The following is a 12440-nucleotide window of genomic DNA, read 5'->3' on the forward strand; positions in this document are numbered from 1 at the left end:
ACAATTTTCGAAGCTATTACAGTTGAATGAAATTAATTGAGGGCCCTGTACAATCTTCAGAAGCATTGGCTGCCACTGAATCTCTGTCGCTCGATTCAAATACTCCTGGCGGATGGCGTGACACAGTTTGGCTCTGCGACGTACGACGTTGACGTTGATGCAGGCCATTCGGCTGTCCTACTCGAGTTCCCATGCAGGAAACGCAAGAAAACTCTTCTTCGGCTTAAAGACTCAGAAAAAAAAAACCCAAGGGCCTCTCCAACCAGGTCTGTGTTTACGATCGAACCTCAAAGTCAAAAATCGCCAGACATCGCATTGCTCCTATGAAAACCTAGGCATGGCAAAACTATACACCGGATTCTCCGTACCATGCAGGTGCCCATTATTCGGACGCAGGACTCGGCGGCAGCTCGCCGTTGGTCCAATTGACCGCTGTCCGCCCCAGCTTGAACGCAAGTGTTCCACCTTGCGCGAAGATGTCCTCCCCTGTCAGCCAGCTCCGCGTCCACTTCTTCCCGTTGACCTTCAAGCTCTGCACATAGATGTCGTGGTCGCCGTTGCCATCGCCTCCGGTTGACGTGATGTGCAGGTTTTTTGCTATCGCCCAGGTCGATTGTCAACGACTCAAACCACGGTGAATGAATCAAGAAAGTGGTCTGCTCTGTGATGGGGTAGAGCCCCATCATGTTCCAGAGGAGCCAGGTCTGCATGGCTCAGGCATCGTTGTTCCCCGGTAGACCTGCGGCCCCGGTATGATAGTTGTCCTTGGCGACTTTGCGGGACTGCGACACCGCGAGGTCTTGTCGACCGACATAATTATAGAGGTAGGGGACATTGAACATTCTGCCGCGGCTTTTAGCAACCATTCTCAAGGACTGGAGAACGGGAATACCAACGGTTCGTTGGTGAGATCAAAGATCATCCCACTTGACCCACTGGCGCCCTCGGTGAACATGATGTTCAACCGCTTGACGGCAGACTCAGCGCCTCCCATTAATCCGGTCATTCGCCGCATATCATGCACACCAATCCATGAGTATGGTCATGAACTTGCCTCATAATAGGGATCGCCCCAGTAGCCACTGTCCTTCAACGGATCGGTATCGAGGAAACCAGAAGTATTGCGCGGCACCGCAAACCCCGAGAATCCCAGTGAAGTTTGGTTGGGATTCGAATGAATGCGCCAGTTTCGCGAGCGATGCAGGTACTTTTGCGCGTCCTTTTCCCTCTTCAGGCCGGATGCAACCTGATATAGCCCGGCTGAATGCGCGGTTGAACTTGGGCGTGATATAGCCCAGGCTGAGCCAATCCAGAAGCTCACCACGGCCTTCTTTGGTCAATGAGTCGGGTGCCATTGGATCGACGGGACTTTTGGGCGTTACTTCTGCGTCTTTGACCATGGCCTTGTACCCGTCTTCCCAATTGACTGCTCCGCGAACGCCCTTGACGTATGCATCTGCCAGGACGTTGTCTGCATTGGACCCGGCTTGGGTGCGTCCATTGTAGTTTGAAGATCGGGCATCTGGCAGGTAGCCCTCGAATCGCCAGATATCAATAATCAGGGACCGATTTTGCTCCTCATAGGCAGTCTGTTGCAAGACCTGCATCAATGCGGTGGAACAGCGGAATAGATCATAGATCATATGAGTGAGCCATTCTAGATGCATGGGCTTATGGTCAGACTTACCCAGAAGGTGAATATGTCCTGGTAGTATGGTTCAGATGATTTCAGGGGAACAGCTTAGGCGTTTCGGTTTTCGAGAGAGAGCGGCAGTCTAGTAATATTATAGTATCTGCCCCTCAAGAGGTAACCCCATAGCCTCTTAGCAGTGGGTCCACCTACTACCTACGTAGGGATAGACATAGTTCAGTTGAGAGGGGTTAATAGGGTGGCCATATAATAGTGGATGAGAATCACCTGTTTTCTCTGTAAGCAACTTACTATCTCCACGCCTTTATACCTTTTTTAGATATCAGATCTTTTTTGCAAGTTCTCTACCCTGTTAGGTTTAGGGTGACCGCGAGAATAGGTAGATATATAAGACCTTAGGGTTCCCCTTAATAAAAGGGATTGTTCTTCTTATTATCTTCCCTTCTCCTACTTCCAGTCTCTTGGTTTAAACCAACCGCACAATGCAGGGCCTTACTCTTTTTCTTGCACTTGTTCCTTCCTTGACAGTGGCCAATTGGACACTTACTTGGTATAGCGATAATAATTGTACCAAGCTGCTTGGTCATATTAAACATAGGGATAATGCTGAAATGGACCGAGTTTTTGACTCTAATGTCCATTCCCTAATCCCTACCTTTGGCTCGAGGAGAACATTCGATTTCGATTATTCTAATATAATCTAAGCTATTATGATTCTGGAAAATGCAAATCTTTCCTAGATAGTATTAAACGCTGGACATATCGAATTATTATAGGTGGATACTAGCAGTAAGCCTATTTCTTAGCCTTTTTACTTTCTACAGATTTCTTTTTTAACCTATTAGGCCTATCCTCTAGTATACTATTTCAGATATAAAGGATTTCCGGGTTTCCCTATACTATAAGGGCCTCAAGAGGACTACTACTATTTGTTAATTTGTTTATTTATCTATTTAGTAGTCTCTGATTTTGATTCTTAAGTCTCTATCTTCTATTAAACGAGTCTTGCTTGACAATTGCTCTCTCTTTAACGTTATTTCTATACCTAATCAACAGCCTAAAATACCCGAGAGGTAGCTCTCTTTAACTCGAGAGCTTAGAGGAAGACAGGAAAATAGACCCTAGAGAGGTAGAATGATCGTACACCGGCTGTTAAAAGTTAAGGCCCTGAGAGATCCATTGTCTCGGTGTTTAAGAGTACACCTAAGCGGATAGATTGATGTAGGAGAAATAACACAACCTTAGATGGTTAGAGAGTAAAATTAGATAGGAATAGTCAAATCAGACCACAACAATATTACATCTTAAGTAAAGTGAGGATATTAATGCTATACAATAAACTTAGCCTAACAAACAAGGCAGATTGGAGCAGAATCCCTCATTGCACTTTTCACCTGGAAACTAGAATGGAAACAGGATTGATTTGATTTCTTCTCAAAGTAAGGAATTAGGATCCAAATATATTTCATCCATCAAGTTGCTTCTCGTGTCTCGGGGCAGTGCATGCATGTCGCCAGTTGATATACTTCCTGGCGAGGACACCGCCTCTCTTGGAATCAACGCAGACTGCAACGACCCTCTGTTCCACTTGAATTTCCTTTGCGCACTAAGAAAAAAGAAACTCAATCAGCCCCAGTACCAAAACGGCGGAGGTTGGGGGCCAGCGCTCAGACTCCACTCGCGGCTGACCAGACTCGGAGATCAGCCTTGACTCGGAAGTGATGAATGAATTCATCGCAAGATGCCATGATTTGCAAGACAAGGCAATTTCTACGAAGAATGTGGGCCCGTTGGACCCTGTCAAAGTGGCACATTCTTGGAAATTCAACGATTCACGAAGATCGATCTTTCCAAGGTTAAATGCGAGTCCGCGTGTTTCGCGTGCGCCTTTGGCTCCACCGCGGGCAGTGTAGGGTCTGACCGGGGGAAAAGCCTTAGAGCCTATTTTTATCTCTCTTATATTTCGCCTCCGCCCCTTGACATCTTCATTTTTTTTTTGTTCATACTTGGAAAATCACTCTCTTCATCATGTCGGAAAAGCAAAGCTCCAGTACGCTTCAGATCTGATCGTCGCCCTTCTTTGCAGTGTACTGACTTGCCATTAGCCCCTGCACCCCCCTACACCGAGGCCCCCGCGCCTCAGAGCCAGGCGCAACAACCCATCCACAACGAGGCACCCCAAGCACAACCCGCTTACAGCGAGGCGCCCGAGGCCGTCTTCCCGACCCCGGTGAGCCCGGAGCCGGCTCACACCCAGCCGGGCCAGCCCATTCCCTCCTCCCTGCAGGCCGGACAGCCCATTCAATCCCCCGTGAGCCCAGAGCCGGGCGCAAAGGCATACCCCGGCCAGCCGACCCCCGATCAGCTGTCGCCGGCTCCTACAGGCCAGGCGCAGGCCGCATACCCAACAGAGAAGTCCTACCCGGGGCAGCCCGTAGCGCAGGCCCCGCCTCCCAACACCTACTACACGCCATTTGGTCAGCCGACCGGGTATGCCACTGTTGCGCCGCTGCATGCGCTTCAATCTGCGCCCAGCCCTGTCGATTGCCCGGTCTGCGGTCAGCGCGAGATGACCAGAACAGAGGCAGCCAGTGGAATGACGACCCAGTAAGTCGAGCCCTCCTTTCTTTGACCCTCTGCCTCCGATACTATGAAAACCAAGAGAATCAAGACCTTATGTTGGAAAATCCCGGTCGCGATCATTATCGCCTACAAAAACTGCGAATGCTGACTTTCTCTCCAGTGGCTGGGCCGCCGTTCTTTGCTTCTGCTGCTGTCTCGGATGCATCCCGTACCTGATGACGTCGCTCAAAGATGTCGACCACTTCTGTGGCAAGTGCGGTGCCAAGCTAGCTAAGTGGCACAACAGTGGCCATGTCGATGTCTTGCAGGGTGGTCAACCCCAGGGTCGCCGACCCCAGCAGCCCCAGCAGCCCCAGCAGTCCAAGTAATCTCTAATCTCTGGATTTGCTTTGATTTCCCGTTGAATTTGTGTCTTCGATCCCGGACTGATACCATTTGGGTTAATTTTGTGTTTTTATTGTCTTGCTATTACGTGGAGTGTGGTGTGCGATGCTGGATGTGCATATTGAAGAAACAGAACTATAATCAATGATACACCACCGGATAATGCGACCTGATGCCAAGAAATCATCTCGTATTCCAAGCTTAAATTCTGCGATGACTTCATCTCTGCATCTCTCGTTTTCTGGGAGTTAAATGATCAGAAACGAATAAACCAGACGAACAATTAGCAAGATGATGCGCTTTGTTATTACGGCCGCGGCTGTCATCATCGGCTCTTCTGTGTGTCTCTACATCTTGCACCAGCGGCTGTCGTCGCGCGTCCAGCACCGATCTCACTACGGAACCCTCGGGAGACCCTCTTCCAAGCCGAGAGAAATCGAGTCCATCCCGGAATCTACATTCACGGACCAGTACTATGGGCTGTACGACCATGTTTCAAAAACCGTCCCGCGCTCCTTGCTTCCGCAGAGCGAATCCCCCGAGAGTCTCGTCACCAAGCTGGTGCGGCGCAACATGACCACCTTCACGCGCTTGCCGCAAGCCCTCATGCTGCGGGTAGTGAGCTCAACCCCCGAAGAACGGCGGAGCTTCCAGGCATCGCAGATTGCCACTCTGGATTTCCAGGAAGGAGATCTCGTCTGCGACGTGTATCGTGTCAAAGTGCGTCGCCAGAACAAGGTCGAGTTCGAGATTGCCATGAAGACCATGGACTTTGTGCAGGGCCGTCTGGCTATTAGTGCTCATGAGCAGAATGGCGCAGTCGTATTCAACAGTGAGACCATGATGTGGCGACGGGCTGATGAGACTCGGACGATGCCGTTGGAAATGCCTGTGGTGCGCTGGATGCATCAAGCCGCGGCGTGGTGGCTGGTTGACTCGGGGGTGCGCTATCTGATGGAGTTGGCCTCCTAATCTTTTTTTTTTTTTTTTGCTGGAACCCCCCGACAGTTCTGTGATCCCTTCAAAGAGAACCCTTCCCATTCAAGGGCCTTCAGCCATCTTCGAGACAAGTTGTTCTTGGCGATGGACAAGGCTTTGTGGTTGCGATTCTCAGACACAAAGAAAACAACAATGACATTCGGGAACTGTCCCTTTGTCTTTTTGATTCGAAACGCCTTTCATCCATTGTCTCTGTATTGCTGACTCGGCTTTATTCTCGTATACCTCTGACTCTCCTGTTCGAATATTTAACAACCACAAGATCCCACGATGGACAGGGAAAATAACCACCACCAGCAGTAGTCTCTCCGTTTCTCGCCATGTGCATCTACACCTACCACCACTACCCAGCCTGTGGACACATGTCCAACTGGAGCGTCACCAGCTGCCTCGAATACACGAATACACTGCGCCTACTGGCAGGCACTAACCAGACCGTGTCGTGCAAAGACATCGAAACCAGCCACGACCTGCTCCCATCCACACAGCCCAACCTCTGCGTGCAATGCGAGTATGAATGGAGCGAAGCCGTAGTCCAGAATGACCCGCAAGCCTTGACCACTCCCAAATTCTTTCTGACCATCGAGGGCCTGGGCGCAAAGAGTCCCCTCATTGAACTTGATGCCCGCATGACCATTGATGTGAGGAACCCAACAGCAAGACAAACACAAACACATACCACCGCACAAGTGACTGACGACGATCAGTGTGATATTTTTGCAGATCTCTCTCGGAGCACATCAAACTCATCGTCCCGCCGGCGCAGGTGCCGGCGCCGCTGTTCGTGTTGTGACACTCGTCGGGATGTTCGTCGGGATGCTCATCGGAATGCCCAACCGTCTACTTCCCGCGTCAGCACGAATCGGGCCACCCAAACAGACCAAGAAGAGGAAGTGAGTTGTACCGGCGATGAGACAATCATCCAATTTTCTGACCTCTTGACTCAGTGTTTTGACGAAGACGAAGAAGAGGCTTCTCGCCCGGCTTCTGGTAAGGAGCTCGACACCACGTACCGGGGTTTTGATGACCTGATTGCTGATATCTACCAAGCTCTAGCGGAGGGCTTCACTCCTTCTCTCTCAACGGACTGTTCGCGCGTAGCTAGTCGGGGCTCTGCTAGCTCTGAGCATACCGGGCATTCTAACGATAACTTCCATCCGTCTGGGGAGATGGAGGATTTGTCATTGGATCTGTCAAGGGATTTGCCAGGAGAGACAGCAGACCACCCGAACATGAAAGACTCAGGGACCTGGTTCCCTCATCTGAGCGATGAATCATCGCCCGAGTTCATGTCGTACAGTGCCTATGACTGGATTCCCAATCTTGGTGTTGCGCCCACTTTCATTGAAGATGAGCATCAAGTCGAAGACGAGGATAGCGAAAGCGAAATCCTAACAACGGCCCCTTCTAGCCCCAATGGTTCCGAAAGCGCAGCTGTGCGTGTTCTCAAGCCTGTTACGGAGCGGCTGGGCACGCCGTATTCGCGGCCCTATCCTGTCTTCCGTGGGTTTATCACAGCTCACTCTGAGGAAGAGGCAGAGAAGTTGGGGATGATGATGCCTCGGCGCATACACAGTCTCTACGCAAGCCACTATATTTGACATGCACTGGCGGTGTTTGGTTCAATCAGTTTATTTACTTCATATTTCTTTTGTATAGAAAGGTCATGAGATGAATAGAATTGCATTCACCCCATATTCGAGCCTTACAGTGGCCAGAAATAGTCATGGAAAGTTGAAAGTTTCCCTTGTAGATTGCAGTAATCTAAACGCTCAGACAATAAATGAAGTGCCCAGACAACTCGGCTGCTCCTGCGTCCTTTTCGGCTCGGGCAGAACACGGCAAAAGAACGCAGGTTATCGCCCGTCGGAGTTGGCCCGAACATCCCACTCGGCCTTGTGAGCGAGATTCCCCAGACTCTTCTGACTTCCTCCATAAAACCCCCACGCGGGACAGTACATTTGCAAATTCCTCTTTATTGCATTCTTGTATATCATTTGCACAGCCTTTTACTTTTAGCACAGACATTCATATCCCGTGTCCATCATGTCTAAGCCAGCTATCGGCTTCGTCGGCCTGGGCGCCATGGGTTTCGGCATGGCCACCCACCTGGTGAAGGAGGGCTACGCGGTGCAGGGCTTCGACGTGTTCCCGGCATCGGTTGAGCGCTTCACGGCCGCGGGCGGTATTGCAGCCTCGTCTCTGCGGGAATCTGCGAACGGAAAGCAGTTCTATGTCTGCATGGTGGCGTCGGCGCCGCAGGTGCAGACGGTGCTATTTGGCGAGGAGGGCATTATTTCTGGTAAGAGATAGATTGAATGATTGAATGATTCATTTTTGGAGAAAAGGTATATGTTACTCACACATTATTGACTTGGCTTCCTATAGTCCTCCCCCCAAAACGCAACCCTCCTCCTCTGCTCCACCGTCGCCGCCTCCTACGCCCAATCCGTCGCCGCCGAGCTCCAAGCCCGCGGTCGCGCCGACATCCACTTCATTGACAGCCCCGTCTCAGGCGGAGCAAAGCGCGCCGCCAACGGCACGCTCTCGATCATGGCGGGCGCGCCCGACGCGGCGCTGCAGAGCGGCCGGTTCCTGCTCGAGACTATGGCCGACGCCAACAAGTTGTACCTGGTCCCTGGCGGGATCGGTGCTGGCAGTAACATGAAGATGGTGCACCAGGTGCTGGCGGGGGTCCATATTCTGGGCGCTAGTGAGGCGATGGGGTTTGCGGCGCACTTGGGGCTGGATGCTGTCAAGACGGCGGAGGCGATCAAGGCGTCTGTGGCGTGGACTTGGATGCATGAGAACCGGTTGCAGCGCTTGCTGGAGGAGGATTGGCATCCTGGGGCGAGTGCGCTGACGATTATTTTGAAGGATGTGGTATGTTGCCCGACGATTGGATTCATTTCTTGTGACCATTGTTCTTTCAGCATTGCTAATTGATACTAGGGCATCATCACCACCTCTGCCCGCCAATCCCACTTTCCCCCACCCCCTCTCCTCAACAGCTGAGCAGGTCTACCTATCTGCCCTGCTCCAGGGCTACGGCTCCGTCGACGACTCGTCCATGGTGCGCCAATACTACGCCGAGCCCGTCACCAAGGTATCCTGCACCAAGTCTGCCGCTGAGACCGCCGAAGCTCTGCAGCTGGTGCTGGACATGATGCAAGTCACCAACCTGGTTGCCGCGGCCGAGGCAATTGCGTTCGCCCGCTATCTGAAGGTTGATCTCCAGCAATTTTTTACTCTTGTCAGCGATGCAGCGGGGGCGAGTCGGGAGTTCTTGACGAAGGGACTAGATATGATCGAGGGCCGCATCGGCGCGAATGCTGCGTCTGAGACGATTGATGGAGCTATTTTGCGTCTGGAGAAGGCGGTGCAGAAGGCTAGGGACTTGCATTGTCCGTTGAACTTGGGCAATGCGGCGATGAGTGTGCTGTTCCTGGCGAAGAGGGCGGGTTTCGGTGCTGAGGGGAGCACGGGTGTGATCAAGGTGTTTGGCAACTAGTGCATATTGAGAGTTGTCTTCTATTTTCCATACAATATATCCTCTTTTGTTGTCTTAGACTTGGTCTTTGTGATCATTGTCTGGTGGGCGTTGAGTCTCAATTGAGTATTAGGGCTCCGAGCGACCTGCCTATAGATACTGCATACAACTCGCACTCGAACAGACCTCTCATTTTAAAAATCGCGCAAATACCGCAGTCTGTCATAGCATCTCGTAACACAAGCGATTGAAACTCGCGATTCGACCCGATCAACCTGACGTAACTCTCCAGCCTCGGAGCTGGTCCGAGGCTCGGACAACCAGCGACTGATAGCGACACTCGGACATCATCGCGACCACTATAAAACGCGGGGCAGGGAGGTACCAGAACGCCAGAAATTGGCGTCAATTTTTTCTAGTATCCTGAACGCAGTTCTCCTTTCTTCTTTTCACACACACTTTCTCAGTCCCCACCATGCCTCTCAAAGACAACCGCGCCGCCCGCATCCTAGACCACGCCGCAGCCAACGGCTACGGCGTCCCAGGAATGTGCTGCTACAATGTGGAGGGAATCCTAGCAACGGTACGAGCAGCCGAAGCCAAGCGCTCACCGGCGATGATCCTCCTCTTCCCCTGGGCCGTGCACTACGCCGACGGGATCCTCGTGCACGCCGCAGCCGAGGCGGCCCAAAAGGCATCTGTCCCCGTAACCGTGCACATGGACCACGCACAAACACCAGAGATCATCCGGCGCGCCGCCGATCTGGGCGGCTTCGACAGCATCATGGTGGACATGTCGCACTATGAGAAGGCTGAGAACCTGGCGCTGACGCGCGAGCTGGTCGCGTACTGCCACGCGCGCGGCATCGCGACGGAAGCCGAGCCCGGACGCATCGAGGGCGGCGAGGACGGCGTCGCGGATACGGCTGACCTGGAGGGCCTGCTTACCACACCTGAGGAGAGCCATGAGTTTGTGGATACGGGGATTGATTGGCTGGCGCCGGCTTTTGGGAATGTTCATGGCGAGTATGGGCCTCGCGGTATTCAGCTTGAGTATGAGCGGCTGCAGTCGATCAATCGGGCTGTGGGAGACAAGGTGCGAATTGTGCTGCATGGGGCTGATCCCTTTACGACGGAGATCTTTCAGAAGTGCATTCAGAGCGGCGTGTCCAAGATCAATATTAACAAGGTCTTGAATAATGAGTTCGTCAAGGTGCAACAGGAGAGGGCCGGGAAGGCGCCTTTGACTACGGTTATTGAGGAGGCTACTGATGCTATGCAGAAGGCTGTTGAGCGGTGCATAGATATGTTGGGTTCGGGCGGGAGATACCCATGAAAGGAGAAGTTTGTTGTGGTGTAGATGATTGAAGCGCGTGTTACATTGCGTTGTGAGCCAACTAGATTCAATACGAAGCAAGAAGCGATTGAGAACCCCTGTAGTGATTAAACTTCCTTGGATATATAAACGAACCCCAGAAAAAAGAAGAAAAAGACGTAGCACCGCCAACCAGTAATCAAATACATGACCATCCAATCACACAAATAACCAGCCGGCTTTGTCTCTTCCAATTTTAGCGGCGCAGACCGAGGCCATGGAGGAGAGGGAGACCACCGAGCAGGTTACCGAGGGGACCGAGAGCACCAGCCTTGGGGGTAGCCGAAGCGGACGGGGTAGCCGAAGAAGAGTGGTGGGCCGAGCTGCTGGAGGCCGAGGAGGTAGCAATGTGGGTAGGCTTGTGCATGACGAGGTGGGTAGACTGCGAGGTCGAGAAGCTAGTAAAGGCCTGGGAGTGCGAGTGCATGAAGGCGTGAGTCGGCGTAGGAGTCATCTGCACGATGTGCTCCGACGACGGGGTAGCTTGCACAATAGGCTGCGAGGTGGGGGTCTTCTCCACAAAATGCTCCGAAGAGGAAGAGGAAACTTCGATGTTCTCGTTGACGGGCGTGGCCATCATGACGCTGTGCGTCGACGAGGGCGACACAGAGTGGTACGAGGCGACCTGCGCGGAATGCAGCGCACCCATGGCCGCAGCCATTGGGTTCTCGAAGCCGTCATCGTCCGTATCCGAGCTGGACGTGCCAGCCGGGTAGAACGGGAACTTGCCAGCGCCGAACGGGTCGCCGTGAGGGCGGTTGGCACCCGGTGCGGCGGCGGCACCGAGGGCAAAGAGGGCCAGGGACAGGTAAGAGGCGTGCATCTTGTGTCGGCTGGTCTTACTTCGACTGAGGACTGGGTATAAAGTGAAGGAACTCAGGGGGAAATTCAGAAAAGATTCGCTATCGGGGTAAAGGGATGCAGCGCCTTATATGTCGAAATCGCTAGGATTCTTGATCTTCGCTCTGTTGTGATCCCTGACCCTACCGCGTCGTCCATGCCTGGCACCGACGCTGGTAAAGATCAGCATCGCTGGGCCTGGTTATATGACGAGTTTAACATAACAGAAGGGGCGGGTCTGCCCTCCGCGCGCTCGCAGGTATGGCAAACCAGGGGAAGGGCTGGGATCGCGCAATTGGGGATTGGGTTATGCTGGGTTTCTTTGGAATGATAGCCAGGGCGCTGCCAATGAAAGCTTGTCGGAGGTTGGAGGTCAGTCAATCAAGTATTATCTGCGCTGATCAGGGAGGCTTCCGTGGGACGATGTTGACCGTGGCGGGGGTATAGTTCCTGCAACACGCAGTTCTATTGCTTTTGATCTCTTAGGAAATCACCGCTTATTTCCTGCCACGCTACGCACACTTGTCGGGTTCCTGCATGATGCATTATGAGGCCGATTCGCTGATTCTATAGAATGACAAGCTCTATCCGAACTCTTCTCTACACCACTATCTCTGGAGCAAGAGAGCACCCCTTTGCAAAACATGAAACGCCGCTGGAGTCCTTTAATTCAAACCTTGTGCTTCAGATTCATGAGAAATACCACGAAGGGGGATTCAGGCATGCGGCGAGGCATTCCCCTGGCAACCCTGTATATCCCTTGCAGCACCCGCCACACACTCCGCGGTGCTCTCTCTCTCAGCCTTATTGCTTGTTTTGCGCCTCGGGAGAATAATGGATTTTACAACCAGCCCCTTCAGCCTCGAAATTCTGTGATCTGCAAGCTGGATTCATTCCAACAGGTCTATTTTGTTACATCCAGCATCAGTGCAACCACACCGATGGTAGCCCTAATTGATGAATCATCGAGGATGCATGGACCCTGTAGCGTGATTTGCTTTTTGTTTGAGCTACCTTGTAGAAGCTACTATGATATACTGCTGTTATTATATGTTAGAAGTATAGTAATGTGTGTTGTCATGTCCGCAATAATGAGTAGTCTTGGTTTATCACTGCTC

The 12440-nt window shown here is 52.2% G+C and overlaps 7 protein-coding genes across 7 annotated transcripts; 5 read left to right on the plus strand and 2 right to left on the minus strand.

Moving 5' to 3' along the window:
• Window positions 1–382: 382 nt before the first annotated feature.
• NUU61_006832 (alpha-1,2-mannosidase family protein) lies at window positions 383–1667 on the minus strand (the record flags this gene model as incomplete). The annotated part of the gene is made up of 5 exons (XM_056657359.1): window positions 383–597; window positions 740–843; window positions 897–987; window positions 1051–1260; window positions 1322–1667. 5 exons carry the CDS (start codon window positions 1665–1667, stop codon window positions 383–385), a joined length of 966 nt encoding a protein of 321 aa, XP_056510159.1.
• Window positions 1668–3679: 2012 nt separating this feature from the next.
• On the plus strand, window positions 3680–4602 carry NUU61_006833 (LITAF-like zinc ribbon domain-containing protein; the record flags this gene model as incomplete). Its single annotated transcript, XM_056657360.1, has 3 exons — window positions 3680–3701; window positions 3757–4258; window positions 4395–4602. 3 exons carry the CDS (start codon window positions 3680–3682, stop codon window positions 4600–4602), a joined length of 732 nt encoding a protein of 243 aa, XP_056510160.1.
• Window positions 4603–4909: 307 nt separating this feature from the next.
• NUU61_006834 (uncharacterized protein) lies at window positions 4910–5590 on the plus strand (the record flags this gene model as incomplete). The annotated part of the gene is made up of 1 exon (XM_056657361.1): window positions 4910–5590. One exon carries the CDS (start codon window positions 4910–4912, stop codon window positions 5588–5590), a length of 681 nt encoding a protein of 226 aa, XP_056510161.1.
• A 347-nt stretch (window positions 5591–5937) lies between these two features.
• On the plus strand, window positions 5938–7218 carry NUU61_006835 (uncharacterized protein; the record flags this gene model as incomplete). The annotated part of the gene is made up of 1 exon (XM_056657362.1): window positions 5938–7218. One exon carries the CDS (start codon window positions 5938–5940, stop codon window positions 7216–7218), a length of 1281 nt encoding a protein of 426 aa, XP_056510162.1.
• A 445-nt stretch (window positions 7219–7663) lies between these two features.
• On the plus strand, window positions 7664–9128 carry NUU61_006836 (uncharacterized protein; the record flags this gene model as incomplete). The annotated part of the gene is made up of 3 exons (XM_056657363.1): window positions 7664–7888; window positions 8006–8500; window positions 8637–9128. 3 exons carry the CDS (start codon window positions 7664–7666, stop codon window positions 9126–9128), a joined length of 1212 nt encoding a protein of 403 aa, XP_056510163.1.
• Window positions 9129–9582: 454 nt separating this feature from the next.
• NUU61_006837 (class II fructose-bisphosphate aldolase) lies at window positions 9583–10443 on the plus strand (the record flags this gene model as incomplete). Its single annotated transcript, XM_056657364.1, has 1 exon — window positions 9583–10443. One exon carries the CDS (start codon window positions 9583–9585, stop codon window positions 10441–10443), a length of 861 nt encoding a protein of 286 aa, XP_056510164.1.
• A 235-nt stretch (window positions 10444–10678) lies between these two features.
• On the minus strand, window positions 10679–11305 carry NUU61_006838 (uncharacterized protein; the record flags this gene model as incomplete). The annotated part of the gene is made up of 1 exon (XM_056657365.1): window positions 10679–11305. The coding sequence occupies one exon, from the start codon at window positions 11303–11305 to the stop codon at window positions 10679–10681; it is 627 nt and encodes a 208-aa protein (XP_056510165.1).
• Window positions 11306–12440: the final 1135 nt, after the last annotated feature.

Source organism: Penicillium alfredii (assembly GCF_028826965.1).
Source record: "Penicillium alfredii strain IBT 34128 chromosome Unknown utg000009l_segment0_segment0, whole genome shotgun sequence".
Classification (NCBI taxonomy): Eukaryota; Fungi; Ascomycota; class Eurotiomycetes; order Eurotiales; family Aspergillaceae; genus Penicillium; species Penicillium alfredii.